Source organism: Phallusia mammillata, chromosome 3, assembly GCF_965637545.1.
Source record: "Phallusia mammillata chromosome 3, kaPhaMamm4.hap1.1, whole genome shotgun sequence".
Taxonomy (NCBI): Eukaryota; Metazoa; Chordata; class Ascidiacea; order Phlebobranchia; family Ascidiidae; genus Phallusia; species Phallusia mammillata.
In genome coordinates this window covers 6,918,270-6,937,418 of record NC_137254.1, presented here as the reverse complement: position 1 = coordinate 6,937,418, position 19,149 = coordinate 6,918,270, and the positions used below count along the sequence as shown (strand labels likewise).

The following is a 19,149-nucleotide window of genomic DNA, read 5'->3' as shown; positions in this document are numbered from 1 at the left end:
TGATAAATACTTTTTTATTGGGCACATTGATAACATGGTATGGTATTGTTCATTGAATCAAGCCCATTGTTTCAAAGGATTGGTAGCTGATCCCATGAACAGTATATGTTGCAATGGATATCAGTAAGGACAACGGTAAAGGGATTTGACACCATCGAGTCAAATTTTTTGTTACACTTCACTGAACAAAACTTGCGTTGAACGCTTACTTATTATCTGCTAACTGGATTAGTTAATAAACGATTTTGTGCACCAAGGGTTTGATCGTACCAAACAGATAACTCAAACAAACAGACACCAAAATGTCGATCTAAACTGACCATTTCGATGTAAAACTTTTTAAGTCCACGAAAAACCACGCCTCCTCCGTGTAATACAATCTAACATGTAACAGAAGAAGTAGAAATACCACAGCAGTTGTTTGCTAACACGAACACCATTGATGCATTTGCAGTGGAATTAATCAATAATACAACAAGCCATCACAACACAACATTATTGCTCTATTACTGTCAAGCGAATTGTAAAATTGTGAAGTAAAAACATGAGAAATTATCAAAATTGCACAAATTGAGCAGCATAAATGCAATGTTGATCAAGGACGGAAAGAAATCAGTAATTAATTCGCGTCAGAACTTGTAAGGGAAAACACTAGTGCAACAACTAACAAAAAAAAAACAAGGAGTACAATCACAGAAATAAGACGATGATTACAGTTTTTGAAGACTTCTCCTGAGGTTGATTACTTGGTGGAATTGTATCAGGTTCTGCGTAGTATACACAATGATCCTAAAACTTAGTTCATCGGGAAAAAGTAGAAAGTTAACAAACGTAGAACTTAAGTGTAAATTAAACATACGGCCTAAATTGTTTTTGTTTCGGTTTTTAGGGTTTTGAAAACTGACTTACCATAATCATGAACAGTTTCAACTGTAGATTTCATTGAAACATATTCATCTGAAATATAATATACAAAGCTTATAAGCTTTGTGTAAACTACTTTAAAAAAATATTTTTATTGATTTATTCTTTATTACGTTGTTATAGTGCAAAATAGTGAGCCTGTCACAGCTTATTAATAAAACTCGGTTAATATGGAATCGTTTCGGAAATCTAAAATATTTTTAACACTCAATGTTTAACTGTCATTTTCGAACAATGTTCATTGTTCCTGGTTTCTTTTTGTTAGTTACAGCTTGTCGAATGTCGCCTCGATTTATCCAATATTTTTGTAAGCACCAGCATCATTATTCTGATAATCATGACTCATGTTTAAATCTTGCCAAAATTTATAAACAGTTATTGGATTTTATCGTTAGCTACGTGGTTTAGTTAGGTTGGTTTAGTATATATTTTGTCTTACACTCTCTCACATTACGTTATACTATGTAATAGTACAAGCTCTGGCTGCTACGCCCATGGCTGCTACGACTCATGGCACAACCACTTTATCAGCTTAGACAGAAACTTAAAATATGTGTTTGATCGAAACCGAGTGTAAACGCCATTTTGTATTTTGTTGTCAACAATTCGTTTGTAGATACGATACGAGTAACAAGCTTTATTAGTGAAATAACTTGTGTATTTTTCGACTTGATTCCTAACTGCAATGTTGTCTAGGTCTTGGTCTGTGTTGTGTTTCCTAATATTTATGAAATTGCTTTTGGTAAGAAACATAAAGTAAAGTTAAAAAAAAAAAAAAAAATCCACACCATTAATTTGGATACCGCTACCTTAGATCATCTTTTATGATAGAGATATTTGTTCTTTAAATAATTTTAATAACTTTTTGATGTTTAAATTACTTGTTTTAATGTTTATTAATTTTCCATGAAATAATTTCCATTTCTTATCAACGTCAAGTTTGCATAAGAGTTCTTAAAAACAAAATTATATTGCTTATTTGTAGGGAGTTTTATAGGAATTTTCCGTGCACCATCCAAACAGGTAAGAACAGAAAAAAGTTGTTTCACTTTTTCTTTTTGGGTAAATTTGACAACTACTTGTTTGGTGGGACTCAAACTGCATCATTTGTCGAGTTGATTGCCATTTTGCAGATGTGTAAAAACTTTTGTTTGATTAGATGGTCCAATTGGTATTTTGGAGGTTTTTCCATGGCTTATTTGAGGAAAAATAACCAATAATTTTTGTCAATAAAAGCAAAACATGGAGTTCCTACACACAAGATTACAAGTTTACGTAATTTAGATGGCATTTGAAACCTTCTTACAAATATTTTTTCTGTCTTGCACAATTTTGCCCTATCTTAAGCTACCATGTCGCCGTGCAGCAAAGAAGCCCATGCTCACTGCAGCAATGAGGAAGAAAATGCTTTAACTTTTTTTAACAAATACCGATGTTGGACAGCTGCAAAGTGAAGAAAAGTGATGTTTATTGATGAAAGCACTTTTAAACTGGTTGATTTTGTTACAAAAAATCAAAACACCTCAACAATGTAAATACGTTACGTCAGTTCAGGTTGTCGTTCCATATTAATGATTTAGACAGATATTGAACTAGACCGGAATAGGAAAGTTTTGTACAGCATGAGAATGAATTGTGAAAACAAAATATTTCTGTTTTCGAAGCAGATGAGCTGATTTTTGTCCTTCGTTTATGGAACAAACTACGGATTGATTATCGAAACTGGTTTTTGGATATAATTTTGATATACAATGTATTAGATCAGGTACATTATTTTGCATGAAAATAGAGATGGTCACACATACACATTATATACAAAAATAATGCTGGTCTGCCATGACGTTCAAAACGAATATGTTGTTTACTTGCGTTTGTGAAAACCGACAATGCATTGCTTGGTTATGATTGATTTTATTCAAAAATTTTCGACAGCGTTTATAAAGCAAATGATTGCGTGATTGAAGCTAAGTGTTGTTTTTGTAATACTGTGAATAAATTCCTAATGTACAGCAATCGAATATCCCACGGACTGGGGCAGAACTTAAATTACTGTAGATTAAAATAGTTAGGTGAACAACGTCAAATGTAGGCTACATGGAGTTACCGTTTCTATTGTTACTTTGTGTGGTACATGTTTTTTTCACATTGTTTAGAATCAAAATCCATACAAAAGGCAACTTGGAGCCTACGTTAACCTTTTAATGAACATCACAACGGTAAAGTTACTTTAGGTTGTGAGCCAACACGTGTCTTTTCAAATTTGAAATGTCACTGAAACTCTTTCCACAAGCATCACATCGATGTGGTTTCTCTTTAGTGTGAGTCAACATGTGTCTTTTCAAACTTGAAATGTCACTGAAACTCTTTCCACAAGCATCACATCGATGTGGTTTCTCTTTAGTGTGGGTTGACATGTGTCTTTTCAAATTTCCACTTCGGGAAAACTTTTTATCACAAATTTCACATCGAAAAAGTTTCTCTTTAGTGTGAGTCAACATGTGTCTTTTCAAATTTGAAATAATACTGAATTTCTTTTCACAAACATCACATCGATGTGGTTTCGCTTTAGTATGTGTCAACATGTGTGTTTTCAAAGTTGAACTGACACTGAAACTCTTTTCACAAAAATCACATCGATGAGGTTTTTGTTTAGTGTGGGTCAACATGTGCGTTTTTAAATTTGAAATGATACTGAATTTTTTTTCACAAACAACACATCGATGAGGTTTTTGTTTAGTGTGAATCAACATGTGGGTGTTCAAGCTTCCTCTTAGTGTAAATCTTTTATCACAAGTATCACATCGATAAGGATTGTTTTTGGCGTGGGTCAACATGTGTCTTCTCAAATTTGAACTAAAATTGAAACTCTTTTCACAAACATCACATCGATGAAGTTTCTTTTTGGTGTGGGTCAACATGTGTGATTTTAAGTATACACCACGAGCAAACCCTTTATCACAAACAACACATCGATGTGTTTTTTCTCCAGTGTGAGTCAACATATGTATTTTCAAAGTTCCACTTCGGATAAAAGTTTTTTCACAAACATCACATCGATGAAGTTTCGGAAGACAGCGTTTCAGCTTATGTCGTTTTATATTTCCACGTTCAATTAACCTCAGATCATATACATCACTTTGCTCGATTTTAAAATCCTGAAATTCCATCTCGTCAAATTAGTTGTCCAGGTATTATAACAAAAAGTTTTCTCTGAATCATGAGTACTATGTTATGACCTGAAGAAAGTTGTTAGTAATTTTACTATTGTTCTGAATGCTTTAATTGCTGTTCCGAAGTTTAAAACATGGAAATGTTATGTGTAATATTGTTTGACATAATTTTAGTTGAACAAACTTACTACGTACCGGAAAGTAGAAGCAAACCTATATCGACTTCATACTACAAATTTCCAACAACATGTGTGCAAAGGTAAATATATTGGATAATACTACACTTGAGTAATGAGATTCAAATATACAGAACAAACACTAATGTGATTAACTATCTACAAAGCATAATTCACAAGTGAATTTCCAACTAGCTAGTACAGCGGCTCCCAACCGGGGAGGAATTCCTCCAAAGGGAAGAAATGAGTTCAGGGGAAGTGTTTTTTTAATACATTATTATGTCCATTATAATTTGGACCCGGTTTAAATTTGAAACTAGTTGTAAAGGATTCTGAAATGGACATCCCTAGCTATAAGGTCTATTTCAAATTGTTATAATTTTTTAAGTTATATTTGTTTTTCGTCTTATGGGGAGGAATGGATAGTTCGAAAATGGGCAAAGGGAGGAATGTAGCAAAAAAGGTTGGGAACCACTAAACTAGTATCAACTACTTAGCGATGTGGCAGCCAGCTATTTAAAAACTTCCTTTTCCAGCGTGTAGATTACCCCTCACTTATATTGGTTCGCAACTAGGACAAACCAACTGAGGGAAAATCAAAATTATTTGACAAGAACTTAATTATATGTCAGACTCAACCAGTAACAAAATCCAATAACAAAAAGAATCGATTTCTTCAAACTTTAGGATTCTATAATCGATGAAGTTGGCAATTTTTGTTCTAACTATCAAAACACTGGAAGATTTTTTTTGACGTACAAAGAGCATTGTGCGCGTTGTTCGTAAGCAGCAAAACAACAAAACTTTGTTGACAGCAAAAACGTAATACTTCATATTTTTCATGTTTGTGTACAGTTACTAAAAGCTCAATGCTTCTTTTAGTAAAAAAGGTAGTCTGATTTGAAGCAATTTTGAAACAAGCTGCTTATATTTTTATGTCAGAATTTAACAAAATAAAATAAAATGTAAGCCATCACAACAAAGAAACGAAACTTTTGTGGACCATTTCTGGACTTGCTTTGTTGAAAACATTACAAAGTTAACAGAACCAAACACAAGTTTTAAACAGAACAAACACTTAATTACGTATGGACTAATTTTCGACTGAAGTGTTGAGCGATCGGCATTATCTTGCTTCGCAATGCAGCAGTCAGCTGTGCAACAATTTCCTTTTCCAGCGTGTCAGATTACAAGCGTTAATTATAATGGTCCGGGTCCGAACTGGGCCAAACCGTTATACAGTCCACTGTCGCTGGTAAAATCAAAATGCGTTGTTCAGTACTTTCATAAATCGGGTATTTAATTATGCGCGATATCCGTGTAACTTTAACCTAAAGCAACTCCCTGTAGCCAATGTGACAAACAACCAAGTTTTTAAACACACGTGACAAAGTCTTTCTTATTTTTATTTTAATATACCATAGAAACTTTTTTACTTACTGCGACATACTTGTTTGTGTGAACTAATGTGACACAACTGACATACAAGTTGCTGATCAAGCTGCCTGACTATTTGCTAATGAGATTTATTCTAACTTACCGTTTTATCGTGCAGTAGATAGTATCGTGTTCAATAGAATCCTAATTCACACGCTTTCGGTCACAAATATTGTTTGTGGAACAAGGCAGTAAAATAACTATGCGTGTGCTTATTAACATGGTTTTACTTAACCGCATTGTGTCTCATACGTGCTGATCTGATCAAGTGGCTTAGCGACGCGGCAGTCAGCTGTGCAACAATTTCCTTTCCCAGCGTGTTCAATTACAAGAGTCATTTATAGTGGTCATAAACTGGGCCTGGGGACTGGTAACTGATTAGTCAAAACGGTTAATTAAGACATGTGAAAAATCATTTCAGTTGGTCAGGTACTAACACATCGGTGAAAACACTTCTGCGCCGATTTTATTACATTTGTGGAAAATATTACAAGTAATACTAACTTTCGCTTTATTTACAACTGCAGTCATATTACACACTCAAATTAACCTAACTGCTGGTCAAATATGAAGCCTGTGAAAAAATCGTCTTAACAAACCAATTAAACTTTCCACTTGCTTTGCCTCGCTACTGAAAATCCCTCAACAGGGCTACTGTTTCCATTTGCATCGCGTTCACAAACTAATTTAGACAGTAATCAGTTATGCAGCTGTGACCTCCGACGTTTTCACTTTTTTGTATTACAGGAAGCAATTAGCTAGTTTGACCAAGGGCATGCATGCAGTCAGGGACGAATGGTATATGTGGCGTTTTTTTCCAATAGAACGGTTGGCAGCGTATGCTTTGACTGGTTTTTGAATGACAATTTAGGTGTCAACTATGCGTGATGTTACACACTCATTCAGCTACAGTGACGCGTGTGAACACTTTGCATGTGGTTGTACACAACAGTGGGACGAAGCGTTTTTCTGAATAGGGAAACGAAATTGCACAAAGTGTCAGTTAACACCTCAAATTGCGTGATGCAAGCCAACAAGTAGTTTACAAGTTGTTTTTCCAAATGTTAACTATTTGATTACATTTATTCGTTTTTATATTATGCAAAATTAATTTTCAAACGTTTTTGCTTTGTGTGTTACGAAAAAGTCATTTACTCGTCATCACCAAACTGCTGACGAGAAGTGTACAAATCGGAGTACCAGAGAATCCTCAGCCGGGGTTCATTTGCCTTTTATTAATGCAGAAAAATTAAGGGTTGTTAGTGTTTATTTAAAAGTTAAGTGTTGAAAAGTGTTGCTTCTAGGATATGTTCTTACGAGCGGAACCACGAATCTTAAGTATATTTACAACGCAAAGAAAAACTGCTTCAAGCTATACCATATTTTAAAACACTGATGATGCGACATTGTTCAGCATAAAGGAAAAGAAATTCAGAAATTTTCCACATAGAAATTAAGGCAAACTTTGAAACAATTGAATTTTAGGAAATATTACCATCAAGAAACATAATCAAACGAAATACTGTAAGACATTAATTGCAATATCTGTCAATCTCGCTTAAATTTGCACAAGGAGCAGACCAGAAAAATCTAACATGCGATGGAATCCCACTACAGGGATTTAATTATACTTTGTTTTAACAAATTCACAGATATAAGAGACCTTTGCGTTACATTATAATGTTTTCTAAGCCTAGCATCGGCCTTATATCTGCAAGTGAAATTTCTTAGCTGACGTTTAATCTGGCTTACTATGACCAGTTGTTGCGCGTACACAAAATAATGTAGACAGAAATTAGTTGTGTAGGTGCGATCTCCGACGTTTGTACGAGTTTGTGTTACAGTAAGCTATTGACTAGTTTGACTCAGAGCATGCAGTCAATCAATTAACGTTTAGCAGCGTATACTTAGCCTGTGCTTTGAATTCCAATTTAGGTATCAACTACGCGGCGTGATGTTACACACTCATTCAGCTGCTACGGTGACCGGTCTGGTGAGCGAAACGTTGGCAAAAATACAAGTTCTTAATAAAACAACTAGCATTTGGTTTAGCATTACACCACGTGAACGGCAAAATAAAATATGCAATTTGCTATCAGCTAAAATTAAAAAAAGCTTACAACGCTGTTGATACGATTATAAACTGTCACAAAATATTATTTGGAAAATAAAAATATATCACATCCATGTCAATTTCGGTTACGGTTTTCGTTTTGTTTTAGGCCGAAAGTGTTTTTATGTTAACACGTGCCGTTAAACCCATTAATTCCGCGTGTAGATCAAAGTGTTCGTAATGCTGCGAACGTTAACATTACTTTTTTCGACAGTTTGATTCATAATCGTATGGATAACAATTTTGATTTGGGTTAAAGTAGATCTACAGTACATTACGCACTTTGTTAATTGTTCAACAAAATCATCAACGTTTAATCAACTTACTCCAATTCTGTAATCGTTTCCAAACAAATTGCCATCCTGCAGCCTGGAAGGGTGGGTGCCATAGACGAAAGGATAGAAATCAGAGAGTAAACTTCCCAAGCAAAAATGTATGACCGGGCCGTGTCCAAATACGTATGGCTTACTGGTGCAACCATGTCTGGGTCGGACATGACAACCGTGTCTCAACCTTATATGAATGTATGGCTAAGGGTTGACATTGAAACACCCCCATGCATGGGGCGTACGTCAGGATTATGTTTGGTCAATGTACGTCCCGTGCCAACGGCCATACAACGGTACCCTCGCCTGGTCCATGCCTGACAGTCCCTAGCTTATTGCGTCGTTACGCCACACTTTGCCTAACATGCCCCGGACACCCACCTTGCTAGTTTTTCTATCGGCTTTCCGGATGAGTACGGACTATGACTCACATATTGCTTTTATCTTAATTTTATTGCCACAAATACGAACGGAAAAGGAAAAATCATCAACATTAAACGTACGAAATACTGTTACTCAAAGTCGACGCACAATATTCGATTTTGCAGCGCTGCAGTCGTCAAATTGTCTAAAGACGAGCGGTTGCACCTTGTTGTGTTAATGAAGGTTTTAGGAAAATGTCAATCGTTCACATCTTTACTTTCCCCGCTGAACTGAGTTTGACGTGCGCCCCATGAAGATATCTAAACAAAAAGTAAAATAGATATAATCGATTTTACAAAACATTTTTATGGTACAAATAAAGATACAACGAAATCTATAGGACAACAAGTGCTTACCTTTTCATGCATAAATAAGTTGACGTCCAGCAACATGTTGCAGTTCGATTAGGCAAAATAAAGTATATTCCTGAAGTTTATTCCGAAAACTAGACTTAACTGAAAAGCTGCATGCTGCCTCAACAACTTAACTTTCACTTTAACACAATGTGTTCACAGAGCTAAGTCATACCACTGAACTAAGTTCCTTTTTCGTCGATTGGCCAATAGCACTGCTTGAGCTTAAACGCGCCTTTGTTCGAAAGTTGCACTGTGGCGCGAAAAGGGAGAGCAAAACTTCAAAGGCATGATTGATCGACGTCTCAAAACTGTGCGATGGTCGGCCTTTGTAGCTACCAGCGGGGTGCGTCACTTACGGCCAAAACATAACGCCCTTAGCTGAACAATTGGTTGATAAATAAATCTTTAAAAATTGCATTAACAGTTCGGCACTATTCACGCGATTTCGTAATAAGTGTCGACGGAACGTCAAAACAAAAACTTTTTTACGTTTATGCAAACCATCCATTCAATTCAACACCTAGCTTTATGTAATATGAAATTCATTCTTTAAGCAATTATTTAATTACAAACTAGCCAATATGTTATGTTATTCCAATAGAGATTAGTACTTTTTTTTCCTAATAGTCAAACTTCTGTCTTTATGTGACGTGCATCGAATCAATGAAAACTGTAGTGTTTACAAGCAACATCTACGACGCCGTACAAAATTGTGACATGGCCATGCTTGTCTTTTTGTACCATAATCCTTTGCACCAAACCGCCATTAATAATTAATCAGACGAGGGCGGTGTATGATTATGCCAAGTCAGGACCAGGTATGGAAATGCCATCGAAAAACTTGACTTATATGAATGGGAAAAGTTAGGGGCTGCCGTTCAGTGCACAAGAGGCCAACGGCCGAGCGTAAAGGGTAGATAATTTTTGCCTGGGTTATAATTTCTGTTGATTTTGCATTAAGTCGATCCAACGTCGAATTTACATCGGGATAAAACACTGAAAATATTTGGTTTAATGTCAATTAACTTTACATGGTGCTGCATTAAAAAGCTTTAAACGATCGCTGATAACAAACATGTAATCTGGAATTGAAAAACCACGTAAGAACAATTTTCGAGTGGAGAAAATAATCTTTTTCACCCATAACATTTTTGTTGTTTTTTGACGACGTAACAAACCACAAATTAGTATAACTTTCATCCAAACCTAAATCATTATCGTTGATAGTGGGTGCGAGAATCCATCCACCGCCAGAAGCTATTATGTCACAGTAAACCTAACTACAATAAAGACGTGATTTAGGGAAATGAGTGGTAAGTGGTTAAGGCCATTTCTGAAGCCTTCAAAAAAGGACAAATCTTAAAAACAACGACGGCCTTGCAATCCTGTCTTTAGCGCACTAACGAAACCATGGTGAAGTATTTATATTTGCTGCAAAGTAAGAAATTCAACGTCCACACGCTTGTTTTTAGGTAATTGTCTTCAATTATTTGTATCTCAACAACTTTTTTAAGATTCATCGAACAAACACTTGTGCAACTGTTATCTTACAATGCAATTGGATACGAAACTTGGCAAGTACTTTGACTGAATGCTGACAATTCATCCATTGCAATATAGGAAAGCTCAAACACAAAGTGAACTATCTCATACTTATTGTTTAAACAGACGAAAATTTGTAGATTTTATCCCTTCATCAAACAACACGATGCACCTCAATTTTTAAGTCATGTTTGCTAAAAGGTTCGCTGTGCAACACTTACGAGATGTAAATTTCGCTGCGGATCCAATGATTGGAAACAGATGAAGACGTAGAGCTATAGGAAGTATCTCATAATATCCCATAGACTGGCACCTAATGTTCACATAATTTGCAGTGGATTCAAATGGCGTTTGTTCAACGTTAAATGACAACAAATCGCAATACTTAAATGGAGCTTCTCTTTAGTGGTTAATTTTCAAATCTCCACTATAAGCAAACTTTTTCACACAAACATCTTATCTATGAGGGTTCTCTTTAGTATGAATCAATATGTGTCTTTTCAAAGTACTACCACGAGCAAACCGTTTCTTACAAACATCACATTGATAAGGTTTTTCTTTAGTGTGAGTCAACATATGTCTTTTCAAATCTATACCACGAGCAAACCGTTTCTCACAAACATCACATCGATGAGATTTCTCTTTAGTATGAATTAGCATGTGTGTTTTTAAATTTCCATGCTGTGTAAATCCTTTATCACAAACATCACATCCATAAGGTTTCTCGTTTGAATGAATCAACATGTGTTTTTTCAAATGTCCACCATGAGCAAACTTTTTTTCACAAACATCACATCGATGACGTTTCTCTTTAGTGTGAATCAAAATGTGTCTTTTCATATTTCCACAGTGTGTAAATCTTTTATTACAAAAATCACATCCATAAGGTTTCTCTTTGGTATGGGTCAACATATGTCTTGTCAAATCACCACTTTGGGCAAATCTTTTATCACATGTATCACATCGATGCGGTTTCGCGTTAGTGTGAGTCAGCATGTGTCTTTTTAAAATCCAACTCTGGGTGAAAGTTTTTTCACAAACATCACATCGCTGAAGTTTCTCAATGCTGTGTTTCGGCATATGTCGTTTTACGTTTCCTCCTTCCAAAAACCTTTGATTACACATATCAGTTTATTCCAAGCCCAAAACCGTTGATTTCATCTCTCTTTAAATTATTCAGTTTTTATAAATAAAAAATGTTTATGCTGTTTTACGACTTATGTGTTATAAGATGAAACAAGATAGACTTTTTTGTTCATCTAACAAATGTAAGCAATTGATCCGACCTTTCAACGTCATATACGCGCTGTCTCTACATCAGGGTAATGTCAGCTTCCCAACACAGTCGCTGTTATAACAACCCGAGAGTGAACATGAGGAAGACACTGGCGCGAAAACGAAGATAAAAACGTGGGTCAAAATCGTAGATTAACGTAACAACTGATGTTCTAAAGTCAATTAGCTATCAGTCGCTTGGAACTGGTGAACAAAGGTTTTTATATACGTTTTTGAGCCAACGTCTTTCTGGTGTTTACTCTCGGGGTGCTAAAGACTGCATCGGATAGCAGACATTATCTTGGTGAAGCCGGATGTTCAAAGAAACGTGTTTGCAATGTGCCTAGTGCTGGTAGTAACACTATATTCACTGAAACAAGTTGTTGGGATATACACAATTGTTTTACACATTTTTGGCTATTCCTGCAGTTTTTATTTTAATATGCCGACACTTCAAAGTCCAATACGAGACATCTTCATCACGGTAATGACAAAAATTGAAAACTCAAATGTGTTATATAACGACAAGGGCGGCACAACACACACAAACGCGGTGGTAAAAACGCAATGGCCGAGTGATAATCACATAACACTGAGCTCAATGGTGCAAAACCGACTGATAAGTAATCGGCATTAGAACGTCCGTTTTAACGTTTATCGTGTTAGTGTGAAAATGTATGTTCCGCGACTCTAGAAAACCTCGCTTGTGGAAGTCAGTTTCACTCGCTAACACCTTGACAGCAGAAACGTTATGTAGCATGTTTTGCTAATGCCGATTTTTTTGCTTCTTCTTGGCCACAGTTTATTTTTGAGCTCGTTTTTTACCAATGATGCATTTTGCTTGCACTGAGCCAGGAAATAGGTGTGGAGCTTGAAGTTTAGATCAAGGGTCCCGCGACAACTTGTTAATTGGCGCATAACGAGATTGATTATAATCAATTAAACTATTAAAAGCACAAAAATAATTAAAGCTCAAAGGGGGTTCGTAATTAGATAACAGTATCGAAATGGGACCCAAAAAGGCACAAACGTTGCACTCAGACCTACAAAAAGTTAGCTTGCTTTATTTTTCCTGTTTTGTTTTGCGCTAAACAGATTTCGGGCGCTCATATCGCCGCACAGAAATAAGCGAGAGTTTGACTACCGTGCATTTTTTCGCGTGTCAAGCAGCTTGAACCTGTGGTTCATGGTTCGTTGGCAAAAATAAATGATGATTATCTATTGTGTTCGACAATTCAATTTAATGCGCTTAATTAGCCAGTGTTACAGCATGCTACTCAGCACAGGGGACTATTTGGTATAAACGCATGAATGTATGATAAGCATTCCACCAATCTAAGAAATAACATCCAATAAAATCCTGTATGATTACCAATGTACAAAACCACGTGATATAAAGCGATTTTGGTTTGAAATTATATAACAATACACATTTAATGATTTATAGCCCTAAACTGTTATGTGAGCTAAAATGACGTCGAGCATTTTATTTAGAAAACTAAGGTGCTCGCCGACAATCGAAGTGCAAAATAAAGGGGTAACAGGGTAAGGATAGACCACCAAGCATATTGTCAATGCGTTTTGTCGGTCAGATATTAATTTGATCAAACTAATATTGTTGCGAAAACGAACATGAGGAAAAAATTTTAGCATCATGTTTAAACAGTTTTTTTTTATTGCACACACTTATATCTTTCAGTCCCTAATTATACAAACCCAAGCAGTAACTAGTGATAACCATTTGTAAAAGGTTATGTTGTTCAATATTTATGTACGTGTCTGACTACGTTACAGTTTTTTAATATAGTCTATTTATACTATAGTCCAGACCATTACTAATTTCACATAGTAATTTTATTATTTTAACGTTTTTTACGAGCTTGGGCAGGTTCCATAAAATCCAACAAAAACGCTTTTGAAAAGAATTGAACAGAAATTAGTCAACACCTCATACCGATTCTTTAACTTGCCATAAACCGAAGGCGTATGAAGCGACAAGAACTTGCTTCATTGGAGACCATGTCCTAAAAGCTTCTCACTGTTCATCCCAGAATTTTCTGATACCAATGTGTTTCAATTTAATCTTGAATTTTCTATTTAGGTTTGTCTGTTTAAACATTTTACCCAATGTCAAACTAGAGTTAATTGGTTTAAACTGTTAAACATTCAACGCCTATAATATTATAAAAATTTTGAAAGTAATGTACATTATGTACAACGTGTTTATTGTTGTTCAATCCCAGTAAAAAGTCATTTTGAAATACGACCACTGAAAATACAAAACAGCACCAAACGAGAATTTTTTTTGTAATATTGTAAAGGCATTCCTAATTTAAAGCAATCGGATATTTCATTGACAGCTGCCAAATTTCCCACATAATTTATGCAAGATTTGAATGGTTTGGTGAACAACGTTAACTGTACATAGGGTGACCTTTATTATTGTTGCTCTGTGAGATACATGTTTCTTGTTAGGAAACAAAATCCGCACAAAAAGGCAATGTTTTAGCCCAAGTAAACATTTTTATGAACATCACACCGGTAAAGTTACACTTTCTGGTGAGTCAACATGTGTCTTTTCAAATTTCCAGAGTGGGTAAATGTTTTGTAACAAACATCGCATCGATGAGGTTTCTTTTTAGTGTGAATCAACATGTGTGTCTTCAAATTTCCATGTTGAGTGATTTTTTTACCACAAGTATCACATCGATATCGTCTCTCATTAGTGTGAATCAACATGTGTTGTTTCAAATCTCCACTACGAGCAAACCCTTTTTCACAAACATCACATCGAAAAGGTTTCTCTTTAGTGTGGGTCAACATGTGTGTTTTCAAATTTGAATTAATCCTGAATCTCTTTTCACAAACAACACATCGATAAGGTTTTTCGTTAGTGTGAGTCAACAAGTGTCTTTTTAAATTTCCACTCTGTGTAAATCCAGTATCACAAAGATCACATCGATAAGGCTTCTCATCTATGTGAACCAACATGTGTTTTTTCAAAACATCTTTACGCGCAAACCGTTTTTCACAAACGTCACACCGATGAGGTTTCTCATTGGTGTGTGTCACCATGTGTTGTTTCAATATTCCAAGCCGAATAAATGTGTTTCCACAAACAGTACACTGATAAGGTTTTTCTTTGGTGTGAGTCAACATGTGTCTTTTTAAAGTCGAACTCTGGGTAAAAGTTTTTTCACAAACATCACATCGCTGAAGTTTCTCAATGCTGTGTTTCAGCATATGTCGTTTTACATTTCCACCTTCCAAAAACCTCTGATCACAAATATCAGCTTCATCCACGCCCAAATCCGTTGATGTCATCTCTCTTTAAATTAGTTATTCAGGTGTTATAAAAAAATCGTTATGCTGATCTGCGATTGGTACGTTGTGAGCTGAAAAAAGATAGACTTTTCTTTTGCCTGGCAAATGTGAACAAGTCATACGGTGTTTCGACCGCTTATACGGGGGTCTACACCAGGGTAACGTGAGCTACCCAAACAGTCGTTCTTATAGCACCCCGCGAGTAAACATAAAAAGACACTGGCGCGAAAACGGCGATAATACGTTGATAAAACGTGGATAAAATTCCTAGTTAAGTGTTGTAAATGCGACCTATAGCTAATCGGCATTAGAACATCTGTTTTTATACTCATTTTAAACTGTAGGTGCCTTGTAATACTGGTTCGTTTGTGATGCACGCTTAACAAAAGTGTGCCGTCCAGGAGTCTCGAAATTTCTGTATCCAAGGATAAAATATGCTCGTTTTTGTCTAGAAACCAACCAGCACATCCAGTCTAGAAACTAACCAGCACATACGGTTGAAGTCCTACCACGGTTTAAACCAAAGCCTTTGTATATCAAAGTGCCGGACAGATCAGCGAACGGGCGCCTTTCCCTCGTCAATACCTTGGCACCAGAAAAGTTAATAGTGTAATTATGGACGGTAGCATGTTATGGGCAGTAAAACTGAATTGCGAAGGGTACACGAGGCCCTGCAGTTAAACGGCTACCCGAACTGCATTATCAGTGACCGAAAAACTAAGGTTGCACGGAAAAAGATTCAGTCCAAAGAGCGTGCTTTTGTCACTTTGCCTCACCTTCCTAAGTTAACGAATATAATCAGTCGCATGTTTACCGATTGTGTGGTCTGTTTACCGAAAGTTTGCAAACGTAACATACAGATTCGTTGGAGCATTGTAATGTTTTCTGAACAATGCACCGGCTTGCAAACTGTGCAACAATTTTTTTCTAGAGTTGATTTGATTAAACTATTAAACACTCAACACTTTCAATATTTTCATAACCACTGAATCATCATCATACGATATAAAATTTAACATAACTTATATGTAATACTATAAACGACTGCGACCTGCTGACTCAACGTGTTACAAATTCTAAACCAAAGGTAACGTACATCAACGTGTTGATTGTTGTTCAATACAAGTAAAATATCACTTTTTCGCCCAATTGAAATTCAAAACAATATTAAACGAAAACATACACAATGCTGAAGCTTACCCGGGTGTGTAAACAAACTCGAGTTTTATTTGTGTCAGTAAAAATAAACAAGGTAATATTTCGTCGTTATTGATTTTAACAAAACATTTTTAACCGAGTTCATCAAGTAAAACATAGCGTAATCGGATCAAAGTGTTTTTTGTAATATTTTGAAAAAATTACTAATGTAAAGGAGTCGAATATCCCATCGACTGGCGCCGAACTTAAACTACAGTAGATTTAAATGGTTTGGTGAACAACGTTAAATGTACGCAGAATCACCGTTTTTATTGTTACTTTGTGTGGTACATGTTTTTCAAAAACTGTTTAGAAAGAAAATCCATACAAAATAAAGCAATTTCAACTAACCTTCACACAGATAAAGTTACCTTTTGTTGTGAGTCAACATGTGTCTTTTCAAATTTGAAATGTCACTGAAACTCTTTCGACAAACATCACATCGATGTGGTTTCTCTTTAGTGTGGGTCAACATGTGTCTTTTTAAACATCCCATACGAGCAAACCCTTTTTCACAAACATCACATCGATGAGGTTTCTCTTTTGTGTGGGTCAACATGTGTGTTTTTAAATTGGAAATTGATCTAAAGTTTTTTTCACAAACATCACATCGATGAGGGTTCTCTTGGGTGTGGGTTAACATGTGTCTTTTTAAATCTCCACATCGAGCAAACCATTTTTCACAAACATCACATCGATGAGGTTTCTCTTGGGTGTGGGTTAACAAGTGTTGTTTCAAATTGGAAATGAAACTGAAGTTTTTTTCGCAAACATCACATCGATGTGGTTTCTCTTTAGTGTGGGTCAACATGTGTGTTTTCAAATCTCCACATCGAGCAAAACATTTTTCACAAACATCACATCGATGTGATTTCTCCTTAGTGTGAGTCAACATATGTTTCTAAATTTTTACTTCGGTCAAAAGTTTTTTCACAAACATCACATCGCTGAAGTTTCTCATTGCTGTGTTTCAGCATATGTCGTTTTACTTTTCCACCTTCAATAAGCCTTTGATCACAAATGTCACTTTGCTCTGAGACCAAATCCGGAGATGACATATTTTTTTAAGTTTATTCTTTAGGTATTATAAAAAAATGTTTTGTCTTACTTGCGACTACTGTGTTTTCAGCTAAAACAAGATACCAGGAACAAAATTTTTTATGTTTGGCGCTCATATGTTTAGAACATCCGAATCCTATCTTTAAAATCGTTTGTCACAAATCTAACTGAACAAACTTGTTACGCTCAAGAACGTAGAGGCAAAAATATATTCACGTAATACTACAAATTCCATAAATGTACTGCATATTCCTTTCCACGAAGTAATGACCAAAATACGAAGCACTATGTAACAATATCAAGTAAATTCAAACTGAATCCCAATACACAGATTAGGCGTTAAGCAAAATGACTTGACAAACCTGCTGTGCGGCGCAAAATAAGTTTTTTCGAAACCAAAAATCGGCCTAATCCTAAAGGTATAAACTAACTGGCATTAACTGGCTTCGCGATGTGGCAGTCAGCTGTGCAACAACTTCCTTTTCCTGCGTGTCCGATTACGTTTGTAACTTATACCGGACGAAAACGGCAAAATAGTTCGTACAGTACCAAACATAGTGTTTTGTATGTGTCCGATAACAAGACTCCGAAACTATACCAAACCAACTAATGCAAAATCAATCTATAAACATGACCTAGTTCCACCAAGTAAATTTTATGACACACAAGACACAAGGCTAAAACATTCAACTGCCAAAACAACTGCAATCTGGCACTCAGCTCAAAGTAACTAAATCCAACAACCGTACAACTCTCCGGGAAACAACACTGTGCAATCAGCCCAGCATTCACACTGGACGACTGTCCCGAGAAGAACGCGTTCTCTTTTCGTAACGAAAACGGGAACGTATAAGTACTATATCGTAGGTATGCGAACGCAAGAACGGGCGATTGCATGTAAAGCACCAGCAGAAGATTGAATAATTACACAAAAATAGTGACACGTTCATTTGAATCACAACGTTTTGTAGACTAATTTGGTAATGTTTACGTCACAGAGATTTCTCCCGGGTGTACATGACGCCTTGTTTCAGATTGTTAGGAAACTAATTATAATTGGTTATAAACAAACATGTTGGTTTAAACGCAAAAACGTCTTAAGTTTATAATAACTATTCCGTGAATACACTTACGGCTTTTAAACTGCCAAAAGAAATGAAGAGCTTAACATTAAAAGTATTTTTTTATGAAGACATTGATCTAACGCATTATATTGTTTACAGAATCAAACAAAGGCCTAACATTTATGCAATAAACTTTTTGCTAAGCCTTATTTTCCACTGAAGGCACAAGCTTCCTGGCATCAACTGGCTTTGCAATGTGGTAGTCAGCTGTATAACAATTTCCTTTTTCAGCGCGATTACAAGCGTCATTCATGATGGTCCGAACTGGGTCAAACCACTTAGCGGACACAGTCCACTGGCGCTGATAAAATCAAAATGCTTTCCGAATTGCTTGTTGGTTTTTAATCGAGTATGGGTGCTTGTTGGTTTTGTCCTAAAAGCGCGAGAGTAGCGAAAATTACGTACAAACGTTTGATTTTTGCAGACAGTTTATCCAACCAATGTTCATAATATTCGCAATACGAAACGAATTTGTTTTCCAAATAATCTAAAGCCCTCAAGTTACGTAAATTAAAGCTCCCCTGAATGTTTACAATGTGAATGTATATATTATATAATGGCCGATATGTCCACTTTCAGCGAATGCAATATTTAACACTACTGTTTACTGACTCCAATAACTAAACATAGCTAAGACTTAAATTACCAGTTTCACAAGTTAAACAAAAACAGATTTCAATCTGGCGTACCAGGACTTCTGTAA

At 35.8% G+C, this 19,149-nt stretch overlaps 1 protein-coding gene across 1 annotated transcript; it reads right to left on the bottom strand.

Moving 5' to 3' along the window:
- Positions 1 to 1,686: 1,686 nt before the first annotated feature.
- Positions 1,687 to 17,648, bottom strand: LOC145219374 (uncharacterized). Its single transcript, XM_080086746.1, has 4 exons — positions 16,635 to 17,648; positions 14,293 to 15,070; positions 10,927 to 11,598; positions 1,687 to 4,091 (listed from the first exon to the last, which is right to left on the bottom strand). Exons 1-4 carry the CDS (start codon positions 17,156 to 17,158, stop codon positions 3,147 to 3,149), a joined length of 2,919 nt encoding a protein of 972 aa, XP_079942872.1. The 5' UTR covers positions 17,159 to 17,648; the 3' UTR covers positions 1,687 to 3,146.
- Positions 17,649 to 19,149: the final 1,501 nt, after the last annotated feature.